The 16,002-nt window shown below is 55.9% G+C and overlaps 2 protein-coding genes and 1 pseudogene across 4 annotated transcripts in view; 1 reads left to right on the plus strand and 2 right to left on the minus strand.

The window, feature by feature from the left end:
• Window positions 1-705, minus strand: part of LOC102065316 (uncharacterized) — a 603,976-nt gene extending 603,271 nt beyond the window's left edge. The window contains exons 1-2 of the mRNA XM_074534351.1: window positions 612-705; window positions 254-352 (exon numbers count right to left, since the gene is read on the minus strand). Coding sequence (XP_074390452.1) covers window positions 254-352; window positions 612-705 — 193 coding nt within the window. The remainder of the gene's footprint in view (window positions 1-253; window positions 353-611) is intronic.
• Window positions 706-1,079: 374 nt separating this feature from the next.
• On the minus strand, window positions 1,080-8,583 carry LOC141728051 (serine/threonine-protein kinase PAK 1-like; annotated as a pseudogene).
• A 1,297-nt stretch (window positions 8,584-9,880) lies between these two features.
• On the plus strand, window positions 9,881-14,966 carry LOC141728063 (class II histocompatibility antigen, B-L beta chain-like). Of its 3 annotated transcripts, none has more exons than XR_012578747.1 (5): window positions 9,881-10,031; window positions 10,494-10,763; window positions 11,383-11,667; window positions 13,025-13,220; window positions 14,711-14,966. XR_012578747.1 is itself a non-coding variant. In XM_074534378.1 (5 exons), exons 1-5 carry the CDS (start codon window positions 9,953-9,955, stop codon window positions 12,247-12,249), a joined length of 750 nt encoding a protein of 249 aa, XP_074390479.1. In that variant the 5' UTR covers window positions 9,881-9,952; the 3' UTR covers window positions 12,250-12,380. The 3 variants fall into 3 exon arrangements, 2 of the variants coding, with proteins under 2 accessions (XP_074390479.1, XP_074390480.1); XM_074534378.1 differs by lacking the exons at window positions 13,025-13,220; window positions 14,711-14,966 and adding exons at window positions 12,034-12,140; window positions 12,241-12,380; XM_074534379.1 differs by lacking the exon at window positions 14,711-14,966 and having other exon boundaries at window positions 13,025-14,649.
• Window positions 14,967-16,002: the final 1,036 nt, after the last annotated feature.

Consider the following 16,002-nt stretch of genomic DNA (forward strand, 5'->3'; position numbering starts at 1 on the left):
TCCTGCACAGCCCCGGGCACGGGGCAGCCCCCTCTGTCCCAGCCACAGCAACCGGGCCGAGCCAGCGCTGCTCCGGCAGCGGCTCCAGCCGAGGCAGCGGCCGCAAGGAGACCGCGGGCAGCCGCTCCCGCAGCGCCCTCATGCCAGCGGCAACACGGGCCGGACACGGCACAACGAACCTGCCTGAGCCCCCGCCACCCCCCGAGGCCCGCAGCCGGCCCCGAGCCCCTGCACAACCCAGCGCGGCTCCCACCTGCACTGCGGCCGCCTCCGAGCTCCGCCGCCGCCTCAGCGCGCTCCGGACGCTGCCGCCTCTCGCGGGGCCACACACACGCCCCCGACAATGGCGCCACTGCCCAGCCACGGCCGCCCTCAGCCTGCCACCGGGGCCCTGCTCCGCCCCGCTCCCACCAATCAGCGCCCCACAACCACGACTGACGGCACCATCGCCCAATCCCAGCCAGGGGCGGGCTCTGCGAACGGCACAGCCCCGCCCCGCGCTCTCTGGGCCCCTGGGCTGCGTGAGGGCGGAGCCGGAGCTGAGGAACAGCCCTGGAACGGGCCCGGGCCCGAGGGGATTGAGCTGAAAACACAAACAAACTTCTCCGCACCTCCCGCCACGGCTTTCCCGGCACTGCGGCTCCGATGGCTCCGGCTCAGCGGGAAGCCGTGGAGCCTCACTTCTCCTATCCTAATTAGGAGCATCAGGGCATCGCTTTGGTTTCCCCCAAAAAGGGAAAACCGCCCCAAACCCCTGTGGATGAGTGGGGGAGGGGAGAGATTTCTGGCGGAAAACTCCAAAAACTCAAAGCAGGATAGTGAGGAGTAAGTGTAGACCCTTAAATCCATCTTTCCCCCACACCTCCCTCCTCCCAGCTGCACCTCCTACCCTGGCAGTGCCGCAGACAGGGAATGGGGCCGGGCTCAGTTCATGCCCCGGGGCTTCTCCCTCTGCTCAGGGACAGGAGTCGTTCCCCTGCTGCACCCTGGGCTCTCTCCCACCGGAGACTTCTCCAGGAACTTCTCCAAGCTGAGTCCATCCCACGGGGCACAGTCCCCTCCAAGTGCTGCAGCGTGGGTCACTGTGCCCCGGGGTCAGTCCTGCCGGGACAAGCTGCTCCAGCGGGGCCCTCTGGCCATGGGGTCACAGCCTCCTCTCAGGCGTCGCCATGCTCAGCGTGGCTGCTCCGGGGGCTGCAGGGGGATCTCTGCAACCCCATGGATCTGCAGGGGGATCTCTGCAGCCCCATGGATCTTCAGGGGGATCGCTGCAGCCCCATGGATCTCTGCATCTGGCACTGGCGTATTTGGAGACACCAGGAATAGGCTGAGCCCTGCGTGAAGCTCTTCTCACAGTCCCCAAACCCTTCCCAGCACATGGAGGGTTTTACCTCCTCACAGCTCCCCGGGCTGCTTTTGCAACCCCTCCTCGTGTGGGATCTCTGGCGCTTTTCCTCCCCGTTGGATTCCTGCACTGTGGAGCCGTTCCAAATGGCCTCTTCCACGAGGTTCTGTGGCAGGGTTTTGTTCTCCCTTGTCTCTGTCTGCAGCTCAGTGCTTGGGGGAGGAAGGACAAGGAGAGGAAGAGACAGGGAGAAGGGCAAAGGAAAAGGCAGGAGGAGAGCAAGGAACAAGAAGGAACAAAGGAGGAAGGAAATGGGAAAGGAACGTGGATGGATGAAGGACAGAATGAAGAGAGGAAGGAGGGTGCACAAGGAGAAGATGGGATTTGCCTCCATGCCAGAGGGAAGGGGAAGGAGATCCCCCCAGTCCATCCCTGGCAGGATGGCGTTGGCAGTGAGGCTGTCCTGCAGCGATGCTGGGCTGGGAGATGGAGCAGCAGAGAGGGGAAAGGGGCAGTGATTCCTCCTGCCCTGCCTGGCTGTCCCAGCCTGGAGCGTCCTGGCGCTGCCGAGGCCCTTGGAGCGTCCGGCACTCCGAAGCCCGAAGCTCATGGCTGCTTTATAAAGCTGACAAAGTCGGCAGGATGGGTCTGGGTATGATCTGCAGCAAACTGGGTTTATTGGTACAGGAACAGGGCACAGAGCTGAACAGGGCCCAGGGACAAAGACAGGGTTCAAGCTGAGGGCACAGGGGGTTTTTATATGGGGTAGTGAGGGTGGAGCTGAGGGTCAGGGCCAATGGATATGGGGGAAATGGGGCAAAGGAGGGGTTAAGGGTTGAGTCAGCTAATGGGGAAACAGGGGCAGAGGAATGCAGTAAATTAGAGCCAATGGAGGGACAGAGAGGGAGACCATTCTAAGGACTAACCACAAATGGGTAACAGGGGTTGAACTAGGGTAATTAGGCAAACGAGCAATTGGGGTAACATAACTTTCCATAAATCAGCATGTGCCTGCAGAGATCTATGGGAGAAGCAAGCTTCTCACCATAACCTTGAAATCTACTCTTCTTGTTGGGGACCAGTCCCCCTTGGGTGGGAGATTAAGACTCCCATGGGACTCCACACCAGTGCATCTTCCTTTTCCTTGCAGCCTCCTTCTCCTCCGTCCGAAGTTTAGGATTGAGAAATCCTGGCTTTGGGGGAAGAACAAGGGGTGAGCACCTTGGGTTTTGTGAGAAAGGAGCCTCACTCTTTAGAATTTTTGAAAGTTTAATAAGGAATAATAAGGGACAAATCAGTAACAGCACTGGGTGCTTGGCGATGGCCAGAGGCACACCGGTTAACCACAGCAACTCTTCTTGTCTAGTTTTTCCATTTTGTTGTTCAAATACATATTCATAATGGCTATACATATTCAAACATTTATTTGAACTCATTTACATGTTCCAGGAATTCTTTAGGTTGGGTTGACCCCCAACTCGCCATTTTAGAGCACGTGCAGGAATCGTGGATTGCTGTATTGAGGGTTGTGTGTCACTGCCTCACAAGGGCCCCTGTTCTGTGGTTTCAGCAGGTGACAGTTATTGACAGTGGAAGGGTCAGTGGCAGGGGTCCTCATCACATCCCTTCCTGAAATGTTATCTGACCATGCAGAGGGTTTTAGCTATTTCCACGAGTACTTGAAATGAACATCAGCTACTTCACAACCATCTCTGAGTTATTATTGTCAGTTATTTACAAAAATAAAAGCAGTTATTATTTCACAACTACAGCTATTTCTGCAAAAGTTAACATTATAATGGACAACATATGGCATCCACTGTAATATTTTGCAAAAGTCAAAACTATAATGTATGTTTTTCACTCTGTCCACAGACTAAAATATCATCCACAAATGATGTTCTGAGGATATGAGCTACACAGGGGCCAGGGCATTGGCCACAAAAAGCTGAAAAATTATACTGTAGGAAAAGGAGTTAAAAGTGATTGCAAACTGTACTCTATCAAACTCGGTGTGATTAAGAATATTTTGCAGAAGTCAATACATCATAGCAAAAGCCAACACTACCCAGTTATTTATAACAAAGCCAGGGCAGGTTTTCCCTTGCATGGAGCACTTGGGCCTTCCCCGGGCCCCTTCTGCTCTCATGCAGAGCCGGTGGCAGTTTCCAGCACACGCAGTTTGTAACCAAGAGCCGGGTGCAGCCCAGAAGGCTCCAAGCGCCTCCTTCCAGGCTGACTCTGCAGGTGCCGAGGCTGCTCTGGGCTCTGCCAGGGCTCTGCTGGGGCTCAGCTCTGGGCCAGGCTGGGCCCGCTCTCCCCTCACATTGCTCCGGGCAGCTGAGGCACAGCGGGAGGAGGAAGGGACAAGGCAAGGCAGTTGAGGGTTAAGAGAATTTTTATTCAAAAAACTGCCATAACAAACAGGCTGTCCTAACTACTGTAAACTAACTACAACTGCTAACTACCATAACTGACTACCAGTGCTAACTGCCATAAATAACTAGTTGTCCTGACTACTGTAACTGAAAGCTGTCCTCAAGGGCTTCATCTCCTCCGCTGCTCCCTCAGTTGCTTTGCTGCAGTGATCAGAGGGTTCAGGCTGGAGAGAGGCTTGGCTGATGATAAAAATGGGTGCTGCCCAAAGGATACAAAGGAAAGAAATGAACTGTTACTTTCCAGAGTCAAGTTCCTCACAGGCTCTGTTGCAACAGGACAAAGGGACATGGTTTGAAACTCAGGAGAGGGAAGCCGGCTCAGGTTAGATCTAAGGAAGAATTTTTTAACCAGCGGAGTGGGGAAACACTGACAGAAGGTGCCCAGAGATGTGGGAGGTGCCTCCTCCCTGGAACCATCCAAGCTCAGGTCAGGCAGGGCTCTGGGCCCCCTGAGCTGCTTGAAGATGTCCCTGCTCGCTGTGGGGCACCAGGCCCAGATGAGCTCCAAAGGAGCCTGCCAAGCCACAGCAGGCGAGGATTCTGCTTGCTCTGCCTGTGGAACGCAGCCAGACTGGAGACTGTCGGAGGGGGCCCCACAAGAAAACCCCTCCCTGGCGCTGCTGCTTCCCCTGCAGCCCCTGGCCCTCAGCTGCAGCAGCTCCTGGGCAGCCCAGCGCCGCTCCTCGTCCGGCTCCAGGCTGCACTCGAGGCAGTCCCGCAGCAGAGCCGACAGGCGCCGGGGCTGCTGCAGCTGCGGGCTCCCGTTCTGCCGGATCCGAGCGCGAGCCTGCAGGGAAAGCAAACTCAGCGCTCTGCCAGCTCCCTTCACACCCACACGGGCTCACATCCACCCCGGGCCTCAGCCCCAGCTCCAGGGGCACTTTCCTCCCTGCCACAGATGCTGCTCACAGCTCATTTTGCTATGCCAGCCAAAAAACCCAAACCCTGGGGCTGCCACAGCCACTGCAACATCCAAATGATCTCGCCTTGAGAGCCAGTTGCATTGGCTGACTCTGTTAGTAGGAACCTCCATCAGAAATAACACATTTTGCTTCTTCAAATGTGGACACCAGCTTTACAGGCCATTTTCCAGAGTCAGTGTGGTCTGCCAGTGTTATTTCAGAGGATTCTTACATCAAGTACATCTCTGCAGTGCCACTGACACTCAAGTAAATGCATTCCTGCTGCCCCATCCCAGAAACTGCCAGGCAAGAAACAGGAGGTTCGTGATGCTGAAAGCTCAGGCTTGGTGACACAGAGAAAGTAGCTTGGACTAGGAAAGAAATATGTTAGACTATGGGGATGTTAAACAATCATCTTCATGTTCTCAACAAGTTTCCCAGTGAGAAGAATCAGGGGGGAGATCATCTTGCAAAATGTCTTTTAGAAGCTCCTGCAGAAATCTTGTTGGGTTTGGGGCTGGGATTTGGGGTTGCTTTGGGGTTTTCTTGCAAGGTAACATTAGACCTGATGCACTTGCTTCATATTTCCAGGTCATCCTCACAGCCAGATGAGCTGCAACAACATAAAGCCTAAAGCAAATTATTGTTGGAGACTGAAGATTATTCTTCTGTGTAGAGGCTGGAGTCCTCTGGGAATTCCCTTCCCATATGCAGAAACCTCCAGCTGCTGTTCCCAGTGCAGGGTCCCCCTGTGCTCACAGGCCTCTGCAGCCACTGCAGAATTTGCCTCTTATCATGGCCGCCGTTTCCCTGAAGTAAGGAGGTTCTCCTTCCACCATCCCGATGGTCACAGTGCCAAAGGCCCAGATGTCCACCTTGGGGCCATAAGGAGATCTGGTCACAACTTCTGGGGCCATCCAGTGAGCAGTGCCCACCATGGAGCTGTGCTGGTCCTGCTCAGGGCTGAGCTGAGCGCAGAGGCCAAAATCAGCTGAGAACAGAAACAAACCCTGTCAAAGGCAGCTGGAATGAGGAAACCAAGCACCAAGATTCCCCACTCTCAGTCTGAGAGTGCAGTAGTGAAGTCAGCTGGAAAAGCCCTCAGGGCTGTAGCCAAGGAAAGATGGAACTGGACCCTTCAAGAAACCCTCAGCTTTCATGCAGTGGCTTTTACTGATTCCCTGACAGAGCCATCCATGCCCAGGAGGATGTTGGAACTCTTCAGATCCCTGTGGATGACCCGCTCTGAATGGAGGAAATCCAGGCCCTGCAGACACTGAGAGAGAACAAGAAACACCAGGGCAAAAACCAATGGCCGGTATATATCACACAAGAAAGGACAGTTCAGAATTGTGCCAGCAGCGGCTTTTCTGTGACAGGCCAGGAGTGCAGTGCACACAAGCTCCAGACAAACGGTTCAAGGCAAAGCTGAGAACAACAAATCAAATCCAAAACAGACAGAGAGTACCACAACAGCAGGAGAGAGAACAAGAACAGAGCAGAAGTGCAATGATGCTGGCAGGCCGTTCACTGCAGAGGCTCTTTCTTCTCCAGCTCACACAAACAACACAGAAAGAAAGCCCTGAGCATGGAGCCACTCCTGTTCTCACGCCCTGTTTGGAAGGACCATCGTGTCCCAGCCATGGAGTGACAAGCAGGATCCCTCACCTCCCGACTGACAGCTGCCATCTCTCCTTCAGCCATGCGTGTCTGTCTGACAACGTCCTGCAAAGTTCCTCCATCCATATATTCCATCACCAGCCAGAGATCTCCATCAACAAGGAAGCTGGAAGAGGAAAGCAATGGCATGGAGATGAGCATGCAGAGCTCAATTCCCCCATGGAAAAGCCTGGAGTGGAGTTTTGTTTCCAGGTCAATTGTCAGTGAGGACAGAATCAGATGGAGAGACATTCCTGCCAGGCTGCACAGCCCTTGGAATCTGCACAGTCTAAAGGAGAAGGAGACACCTGTGAGAAAGAAGAGGCCTTAGATGGCAAGCAGGTGAAAAATGCAGTTTAGCAACAGCCCAGATCAATGTGGAACCACAACCCTTGGCCCCAGCTGGTTCAGCTCCTGAACTCATCAGTTCCACCATTCCCTGCAGAACAAGGCAACACAACTGCCAGGGTTATCCAGGGGAGGAGGCTGTGCAGCACTTGGGACAAAAGCAGCCAGAAAACCTTTCAGAAAGTCCCTTCAGAAACAGGCAAGGCCAGTGAAAACTGGGCAAATGAGGCATTTCTAGAGACAAGAACCTGATCTTCCTGGCAACTGTAGCAATGGAAAAGGGCTGGGAAGAAGAAGCCAAGGGAAATAATTTCTGCTGTGGTTTATCAGCACTTGTTAGAAGACACAGCAAATGGGGAGGAACTTGAAGGAAAAACCAAAGCAAAGCAACAAAAGCACTTGGAGGGAGTGAACTGCCAGGCTGTTGTTTTGGGAAGATGTGGCTGGGTCAGGCATTTTCCAAACAGGCTACAGACTCCGGATGCCAGGAAAGGTTAACGCAGGGCCCGGGCACGGGATAAGAGCTGAAGCACTCACCTGTCCAAAGAGTTGACAATGTTGGGGTTCTTCTTGTCCTTCAGGAGCAGGATCTCATTCACAGCTCGTTCCCTGTTCTGCCCTCTGAGACTCATTTTCTTGATGGCCACCTGAAGGGACATTGCAGCCCTTTAACTGCAGGAGTCTGTGGCAGGAGGCCACAGCAAACACGGAGCGAGTCTTTTTGGAGCGACGGAGCCGGGCTGGACCCAACTACCTTGGGATGGGACAGCAGAGCTCAGCAAGGGCCATTCCCACAGCCCATTGCTCTGCCAGCTGGGGGCTGCTTACAGGACACATGGCCAGAGACATTTGGCCTTGCAAGCTCTGCAGAAATGGTCCCTCAGCTGTCAGCCTCAAAGCTCTAACAACATTCTCTGCACCTACAGTCTTCTCTAATGGCCTCAACACTATTATTATTATTATTATTATTATTATTATTATTATTATTATTATTATTATTAATAATAATAATAATAATACTGTAACACATTTTGCAAGCAGGAGGTAATTCTGGTTCTGTGAAAACAGAGTAAAACAGCCAGGAACCCTTTAGCAATTCTATGGGATTTGGTCATGATTTCAGATCCAACTGCTCTGTTTGGGATTGCACAACAAAGCAGACACACACACTCATTGCTCAGGTGATCCCTGTCACAGGCTGTCACTGACACCAGACCCAAACACAACTGCAGGATTTAGGAGAGAGCTTTGCTCTGGACATCCATCTTCTCATTCCTCTCCCTCTCCCTCTGTGAACAGCTGAAGTTGGACTAATACCCCAAACTGAGCCCAAGCAGGATCTCTCCCTAAATAGGCCTTGATGTTCCCTCTGAAGATGAAAGGCAGGATGGAAAAATAGCTAAATAATGTTCCTGTCTGAAGATCCTGTTCTGGGATGAAGATTAATGGGGCCTCAGTCTCCAGCAGCTGATGCATTCACACTTTCAGATATGAAGACCAAGCCAGGGTGTCCTGCTCTGACAGACACCGCTGCCCTCCTTGCATTCCTTGGGCACTTGAGAAGGACCAAGTCTGTCCCAGCTGTGCTCTGCAGGCTGACACTGCTCTGCCTGCAGAGGAGCAGCCTGGGCAGGAAAGCTCTGCTGGCTCCCAGAGCTGCAGCCACAGCTCCCAGCAGAGGGGAAAGCCCTGCAGAGCTACCGGCAGTGCTGGGCGTGTTGGCACTGACCTCTCCTCCAGTGGCCCTGTCGAGTCCTTTAGAAACGGCTCCGAAAGCCCTGGAGACAAAAGAGCAGAGAAGAAAGAAGCAGTGCTTTAGGCCCTGGCAGTGAAAGCCAGCCCAGACAGGAGATCTCTGCTACCTGCAGCGTTCACAAACACCTGGGTGCATCGACCCTTCCAACAGCAGCACAGCAGCCACCAGCCCTCTGCCATGCAAGGTGTGCAAGAGAAAACTGAGACCCAACACGAAGGAATTGGGCTGGAGCAAATCCCAATAGTCCACACTGAATTGCTTTAGGTCAAAACCTGAGGTGAGAAATGGGTGTCTAAAGAACTGGAAAAGAATGCATTTCATCCTTTTCCATTTTCTGCCTCAGACCTGCAGGTTCCCCAAGGGCCCTGCCATCAGGCAGGTGATGCATTTTCCCCCAGAGTGCATCAGCTCTGTGTCTGTTACTGAATGTATGGGGTCTGCTACCTGTGCTAGAGTAGAGCACTTATTAGTTCATCTCTGGTTTCTTTTTCTAAACCATTTGGTTGATAATCCTGACCAGTGGATATTTTTTGAAGGAAAATATTTGAAAGAAATCTTCTTGAGAACTGTTTTCTGACAGTCACCAGATGGTGAGTTGCTCTTTTAGGCAATCCAGTTCCAGGGACAGAAGATCTTCCAGGTCCTGCTCCTTGGTGCAGGCAGGACACTGCCAGCCTCAGGGGCCTTTGACGGCGCCTTCTGACCACAGTTATCAATTCTGATCAGGACTGAGAGACAGCAGGGTGGTAGCCCAGAGTCTGAAGCTGCGAGTGTCCCGAGTGTGGGAAGAGCTTCGTGCGCTGCTCCAGCTCCATCCCCCATGGGAGGATCCGCGCTGGATGATCCCCAGTGACCCACGTTGGGCAGAGCCCTGGTGACCCCTGTTCTGGGTGATCCGTGTTGGGCAGGAGGGTGTTGGGAGATTTCTTTCCCTTCTCCTTGTGCTGCTGTGATTTGGTTAGTAATAAATTCCCTCCGTGTGCCCAGGCCGGGTCTGTTGTGTCCGTGCTGGATTTGCTGAGGGACCTCTCCCGGTCCTTGTCCCCACCCAGGAATCCTCGGTTCCATTTTCAGTCCCTGTGCGGCTGCGGGGGGCAGGGACAGAGCGGCTCTGGGGGTGCCTGGCATCGGGCCAGCGTCACCGCTCGCCACGAGCTGCCCTGAGATGCCGCACACCTGGGCACGCATTGCTGGGCTCACCTGAACTCCCACCTGCCCAGCGCCCCAAGGTTCCCCCTCGCCAAAAAACCCCCAGCTCGGGGCTGCAGCGTCCCGGAAAGGCCTCAGCCAATGGGAGCGCAGGCAGGCGGCAATGCTGCCAATGAGAGTTCGGGGCGTTGGATTGCCTCATCGGTTGCCGGGCAGAGCCCGTGGCCGATCGCTGCCCAGAAGCGGCGGCAGCCAATGAGAGCGCGCGGCGCTGCCGAGCCCGCCCTGCTCCGGACGGGCGCTCCCAGCGCAGCGCGGCTGCTTTGGGGCTGCTGCTCCCTGCCCGGCCCCGGCCATGGGGCGAGGGGCGGCAGCTGGGGCCCTGCTGGTGGCACTGGTGGTGCTGGGAGCCCCCCCGGCTGCGGAGCTCTCGGGTGAGCGGGGGGCGGGAGGGGCTGGGACAGGGGGGGAGAAGGGGGAAAAGGGGGCGAAGGGGGAGCCCGGAATGGAGGGGGAGGAGAAGGGGACCCCCAAAGGGAGAGCGGGAGGGGCTGACGGGTGGGGGGAGGGGAGGGAGGGGTAGGAGAGGGTGGGGATAGGGGGGAAAAGGCGAGGGGGGAGCCCAAAACTGAACTGAGGGGGCTGGAGATTGAGGGATTTGTGGGAAAATGGGGAAATGGGACCCCAAAAGTGATTTGGGAGCGGCCGAAGGTGGGCGGGGAGCGGATGTGAAAGAGGAAATGGGGAAAGGGCGGCAAAGAGGAAGCGGTAGCGCGGGCAGGAGGGTCCCATGGCGGCCGTGGGGCACAGGGGGTGCGGAGTGGCGATCCAGGGTGGCCCTCGGAGCGCTGGGGGCGTGCTCGGGACAGCCCCGGATCTGTGTTCTGCACTCACAGGGGTGTTCCAGGAGATGAGAACGAGAGAGTGTCACTTCATTAATGGTACGGAGAAGGTGAGGTTTGTGAGGAGGTACATCTACAACCGGAAGCAGTACATGATGTTCGACAGCGACGTGGGGGTGTTCGTGGGGGACACCCCCTATGGGGAGACACAGGCTCGGTGCTGCAACGGAATCCCGGAAATACTGGAGGATAATCGGGCTGCGGTGGACACGTTCTGCCGGGCCGGCTACGAGCTTGCTGCCCCGTTCCTCACGGGGCACCGAGGTGAGCGCGGGGCAGAGCGTGTCCCCTCGGGCCCTGCCCTGCCAATGACCCTGGAGCGCCTCAAAACGTCTCTGAGAATCAGCCCAGAGCCCTCAGCCCTCCTTCGGAACAACCCCGGGGCCTCCTGTCCCACTCAGTGTCCCCCGTGGCTCTCCCAGTCCGTCCCAGTCCATCCCTGTGCCTGCCCGGCGTGTCCATCCCGGTTGTCCGTGTAGCCGGCTCCTTTCAGCCAATGAAAGGGCGTCTCACTGATGACTCATCGGTTGCCATGCAGAGTCCCTGGCGCTGAAATCCCGAAGGCCCCGCTCTGGACTCGGCCTCCCAGTGCCGCGCACTTCATTCCCAGTTAATTCCAGGGCCACCAAAATCCCTCCGAGTGCCATCCTAGTCGCTCTCAGTACTTCCAAAGTCCCTCCCTCCTCTTCTCGGCCTATTCCCAATCCATTCCAAATTAATTCCCAGTTCATTCTCCGTTCAAGCCCGGACGTCCTACATCCGTCCCAGTGTGCCCCACCATGTCCCGTCTCTCTCAGTGCCACCCCAATCGCTTCCAGTCCCTCCCTTGCCCATTCCCAGTCCCTCTCCAGCCAAACCCAGCCCTCTCCTCGCTCTCTCCCAGTGCCCCCCAACGTGTCCATCTCGCTGGTGCCCCCCTCAAGCTCCCAGCCCGGCCCCGGCCGCCTGCTCTGCTCCGTGATGGATTTCTACCCTGCTGCCATCCAGGTGAGGTGGTTCCAGGGCCAGCAGGAGCTCTCGGAGCACGTGGTGGCCACCGACGTGGTCCCCAACGGGGACTGGACCTACCAGCTGCTGGTGCTGCTGGAAACCCCCCCCCGGCGCGGGCTCAGCTACAGCTGCCAGGTGGAGCACGTCAGCCTGGAGCAGCCCCTGAGGCGGCACTGGGGTACGGGGGAGCCCCTGGGGGCGCTGGCAGAGCCACTGGGCTGTGCTGGGAGCCACTGGGAGGGAGCTGGAGAGAGCCGGGCTGGGACTGGGAGAGGGGCTGGGGGCTGGGCAAGGGCTGGGAAGGGGTTTGGGGGACGCTGGGGAGGGTGGGATGGGGTTGGGGGGGCGCTGGATGTGACTGGGAGGGAGTTTGGGGGTGCTGGGTGTGACTGGGAGTTTGGGGGCGCTGGGTGCAAAGGGCAGGGGGTTTGGAGGATGCTGGATGCGAGTGGGAGGGACTGGAATGAGCCTGGACGGGGCGCTCGGAGCGCCTTGGTGTGTCGGTGAGAGGTTTTGGGGGTGCTGACCCCTGCGGAACCCCCAGAGATGCCGCCGGACGCTGCCCGCATCAAGATATTGATGGGGATTGGGGGCTTCGTCTTGGGCTTGGTCTTCCTGGCGCTGGGGCTCGGCTTCTCCCTGCGCAAGAAGGTCAGGGCGGGTACCGGGGGTGGCGTCCCCGCCGTGGCGGAGCGTGTGCGCTCCCGCCGGGGCCCCCAGCCCGGTGTCACCCCCTTTTCTCTGCCCACAGAGCTCCTGAGCCGGCGGCGGCCGCAGCCCCTCCCCGTGGGCTCGGGCCCGGCCGGGACCCCCCGCTCCGTCCCCGCTCCGTTGATTTTGGGGGGGTCCCGTGTCCCCCCAGCCCCGCTGGCGCTCTGCCCCCGCCCAGTGCCTGCTCCCAGTGCTCCCAATAAAGCTTCCCAGTTGGACCCGGGGCCGTTTATTGGGGGCGATGGGGAAGGGTTTGGGGGGGGGGCGATGGGCCGGATTTGGGCAAAGGGAGGGGGACAAAGGGTGGGGGCTGGGCCCGGGGGGAGGGGTCGCTGCCCGCGGATGCCGCAGTGCCCGGTGCGGAACGAGCTCCGTGCGCCGCTCCATCTCCATCCCCCGTGGGAGGATCCACGCTGGATAATCCCGGGCGCCTCCCAGGGTCAGAGCCCCCGTGCTGGGAACACACCTGGCTGGGGGTTCCACATCTTCCTGGCCCCCCCGTGGATACCTCGATGAAGGCTGGGAGATCCCCGCTACTTTTCTTGTTTCTGCTCCTCTCCTCATCTCCACCTTCTCTTCCCCCGGTTCAATCGCTCCCCACCCACCGCCGGTTCTCCTCCCGCCTCCTTCCCCTGTTCTCTCTCGCATCCCCCGCCCCTTCCTCAATGGTTTCTTGAAGGGTCCAGTTCCATCTTTCCTTGGCTACAGCCCTGAGGGCTTTTCCAGCTGACTTCACTACTGCACTCTCAGACTGAAAGTGGGGAATCTTGGTGCTTGGTTTCCTCATTCCAGCTGCTTTTGACAGGGTTTGTTTCTGTCCTCAGCTGATTTACCCTCTGTGCTCAGCTCAGCCCTGAGCAGGACCAGCGCAGCTCCATGGTGGGCACTGCTCGCTGGATGGCCCCAGAAGTTGTGACCAGATCTCCTTATGGCCCCAAGGTGGACATCTGGGCCTTTGGCACTGTGACCATCGGGATGGTGGAAGGAGAACCTCCTTACTTCAGGGAAACGGCGGCCATGGTAAGAGGCAAATTCTGCAGTGGCTGCAGAGGCCTGTGAGCACAGGGGGACGCTGCACTGGGAGCAGCAGCTGGAGGTTTCTGCACATGGGAAGGGAATTCCCAGAGGACTCCAGCCCCAACACAGAAGAATAATCTTCAGTCTCCAGCAACAATTTGCTTTGGGATTTATGTTGTTGCAGCTCTTCTGGCTGTGACGATGACCTGAAAATGTGAAGCAAGTGCATCAGGTCTAATGTTATCTTGCAAGAAAACCCCACACCAACCCTACATCCTGCCCCCAAACCCAACAAGATTTCTGCAGGAGCTTCTAAAAGACATTTTGCAAGTTGATCTCCCACCTGATCCTTCTCACTGGGAAACTCGTCCAAAACCTGAAGATGATTGTTTAACATCCTCATAGTCTAACATGTTTCTTTCCTAGTCCAAGCTACTTTCTCTGTGTCACCAAGCCTGAGCTTTCAGCATCACAAACCTCCTGGTCCTTGCCTGGCAGTTTCTGGGATGGGGCATCAGGAATGCATTTACTTGAGTGTCAGTGGCACTGCAGAGATGCACTTGATGTAAGAATCCTCTGAAATAACACAGGCAGACCACACTGACTCTGGAAAATGGCCTGTAAAGCTGGTGTCCACATTTGGAGAAGCAAAATGTGCTATTTCTGATGGAGGTTCCTATTGACAGAGTCAGCCAATGCAACTGGCTCTCAAGGCGAGATCATTTGGATGTTGCAGTGGCTGTGGCAGCCCCAGGGTTTGGGTTCTTTGGCTGACATAGCAAAATGAGCTGTGAGCAGCATCTGTGGCAGGGAGGAAAGTGCCCCTGGAGCTGGGGCTGAGGCCCGGGGTGGATGTGAGCCCGTGTGGGTGTGAAGGGAGCTGGCAGAGCGCTGAGTTTGCTTTCCCTGCAGGCTCGCGCTCGGATCCGGCAGAACGGGAGCCCGCAGCTGCAGCAGCCCCGGCGCCTGTCGGCTCTGCTGCGGGACTGCCTCGAGTGCAGCCTGGAGCCGGACGAGGAGCGGCGCTGGGCTGCCCAGGAGCTGCTGCAGCTGAGGGCCAGGGGCTGCAGGGGAAGCAGCAGCGCCAGGGAGGGGTTTTCTTGTGGGGCCCCCTCCGACAGTCTCCAGTCTGGCTGCGTTCCACAGGCAGAGCAAGCAGAATCCTCGCCTGCTGTGGCTGGGCAGGCTCCTTGGGAGCTCATCTGGGCCTGGTGCCCCACAGCGAGCAGGGACATCTTCAAGCAGCTCAGGGGGTTCAGCCTGACCTGAGCTTGGATGGTTCCAGGGAGGAGGCACCTCCCACATCTCTGGGCACCTTCTGTCAGTGTTTCCCCACTCCGCTGGTTAAAAAATTCTTCCTTAGATCTAACCTGAGCCTGCTTCCCTCTCCTGAGTTTCAAACCATGTCGCTTTGTCCTGTTGCAACAGAGCCTGTGAGGAACTTGACTCTGGAAAGTAACAGTTCATTTCTTTCCTTTTTATCCTTTGGGCAGCACCCATTTTTATCATCAGCCAAGCCTCTCTCCAGCCTGACCCCTGTGATCACTGCAGTGAAGCAACTGAGGGAGCAGCGGAGGAGATGAAGCCCTTGAGGACAGCTTTCAGTTACAGTAGTCAGGACAACTAGTTAGTTATGGCAGTTAGCACTGGTAGTCAGTTATGGTAGTTAGCAGTTGTAGTTAGTTTATGGTAGTTAGGACAGCCTGTTTGTTATGGCAGTTTCTTGAATAAAAATTCTCTTAACCCTCAACTGCCTTGCCGTGTGCCTTCCTTGTCCCACTGTGCCTCAGCTGCCCGGAGCAATGTGAGGGGAGAGCGGGCCCAGCCTGGCCCAGCCTGGCCCAGAGCTGAGCCCCAGCAGAGCCCTGGCAGAGCCCAGAGCAGCCTCGGCACCTGCAGAGTCAGCCTGGAAGGAGGCGCTTGGAGCCTTCTGGGCTGCACTCGGCTCTTGGTTACAAACTGGGTGTGCTGGAAAATGCCACCGGCCCTGCACGAGGGCAGAAGGGGCCCGGGGAAGGCCCAAGTGCTCCATGCAAGGGAAAACCTGCCCTGGCTTTGTTATAAATAACTGGGTAGTGTTGGCTTTTGCTATTATGTATTGACTTCTGCAAAATATTCTTAATCACACCGAGTTTGATAGAGTACAGTTTGTAATCACTTTTAACTGCTTTTGTTGTAGTATAATTTGTCAGCTTTTTGTGGCCAATGCCCTGGCCCCTGTGTAGCTCATATCCTCAGAGCATCATTTGTGGATGATATTTTAGTCTGTGGACAGAGTGAAAAACCTACAATATAGTTTTGGCTTTTGCAAAATATTACAGTGGATGCCAGATGTTGTCCATTATAATGTTAACTTTTGCAGAAGTAGCTGTACTTGTGCAATAATAATGCTTTTATTTTCGTCAATAACTGACAATAACACTTCAGAGATATTTGTGAAATAGCTAATGTTCATTTCAAGTACTCGTGGAAATAGCTAAAACTGTCTGCATGGTCAGATAACATTTCAGGAAGGGATGTGATGAGGACCCCTGCCACTGACCCTTCCACTGTCAATAATGTCACCTGCTGAAACCACAGAACAGGGGCCCTTGTGAGGCAGTGACACACAGCCCTCAAAACAGCAATCCATGATTCCTGCACGTGCTCCAAAATGGCAAGTTGGGCGTCAACCCAACCTAAAGAATTCCTGGAACATGTAAACGAGTTCAAAGAAATGTTTGAATATGTATAGCCATTATGAATATGTATTTGAACAACAAAATGGAAAAACTAGACAAGAAGA

Source organism: Zonotrichia albicollis, unplaced genomic scaffold (genome assembly GCF_047830755.1).
Source record: "Zonotrichia albicollis isolate bZonAlb1 unplaced genomic scaffold, bZonAlb1.hap1 Scaffold_83, whole genome shotgun sequence".
NCBI classification, from domain to species: Eukaryota; Metazoa; Chordata; class Aves; order Passeriformes; family Passerellidae; genus Zonotrichia; species Zonotrichia albicollis.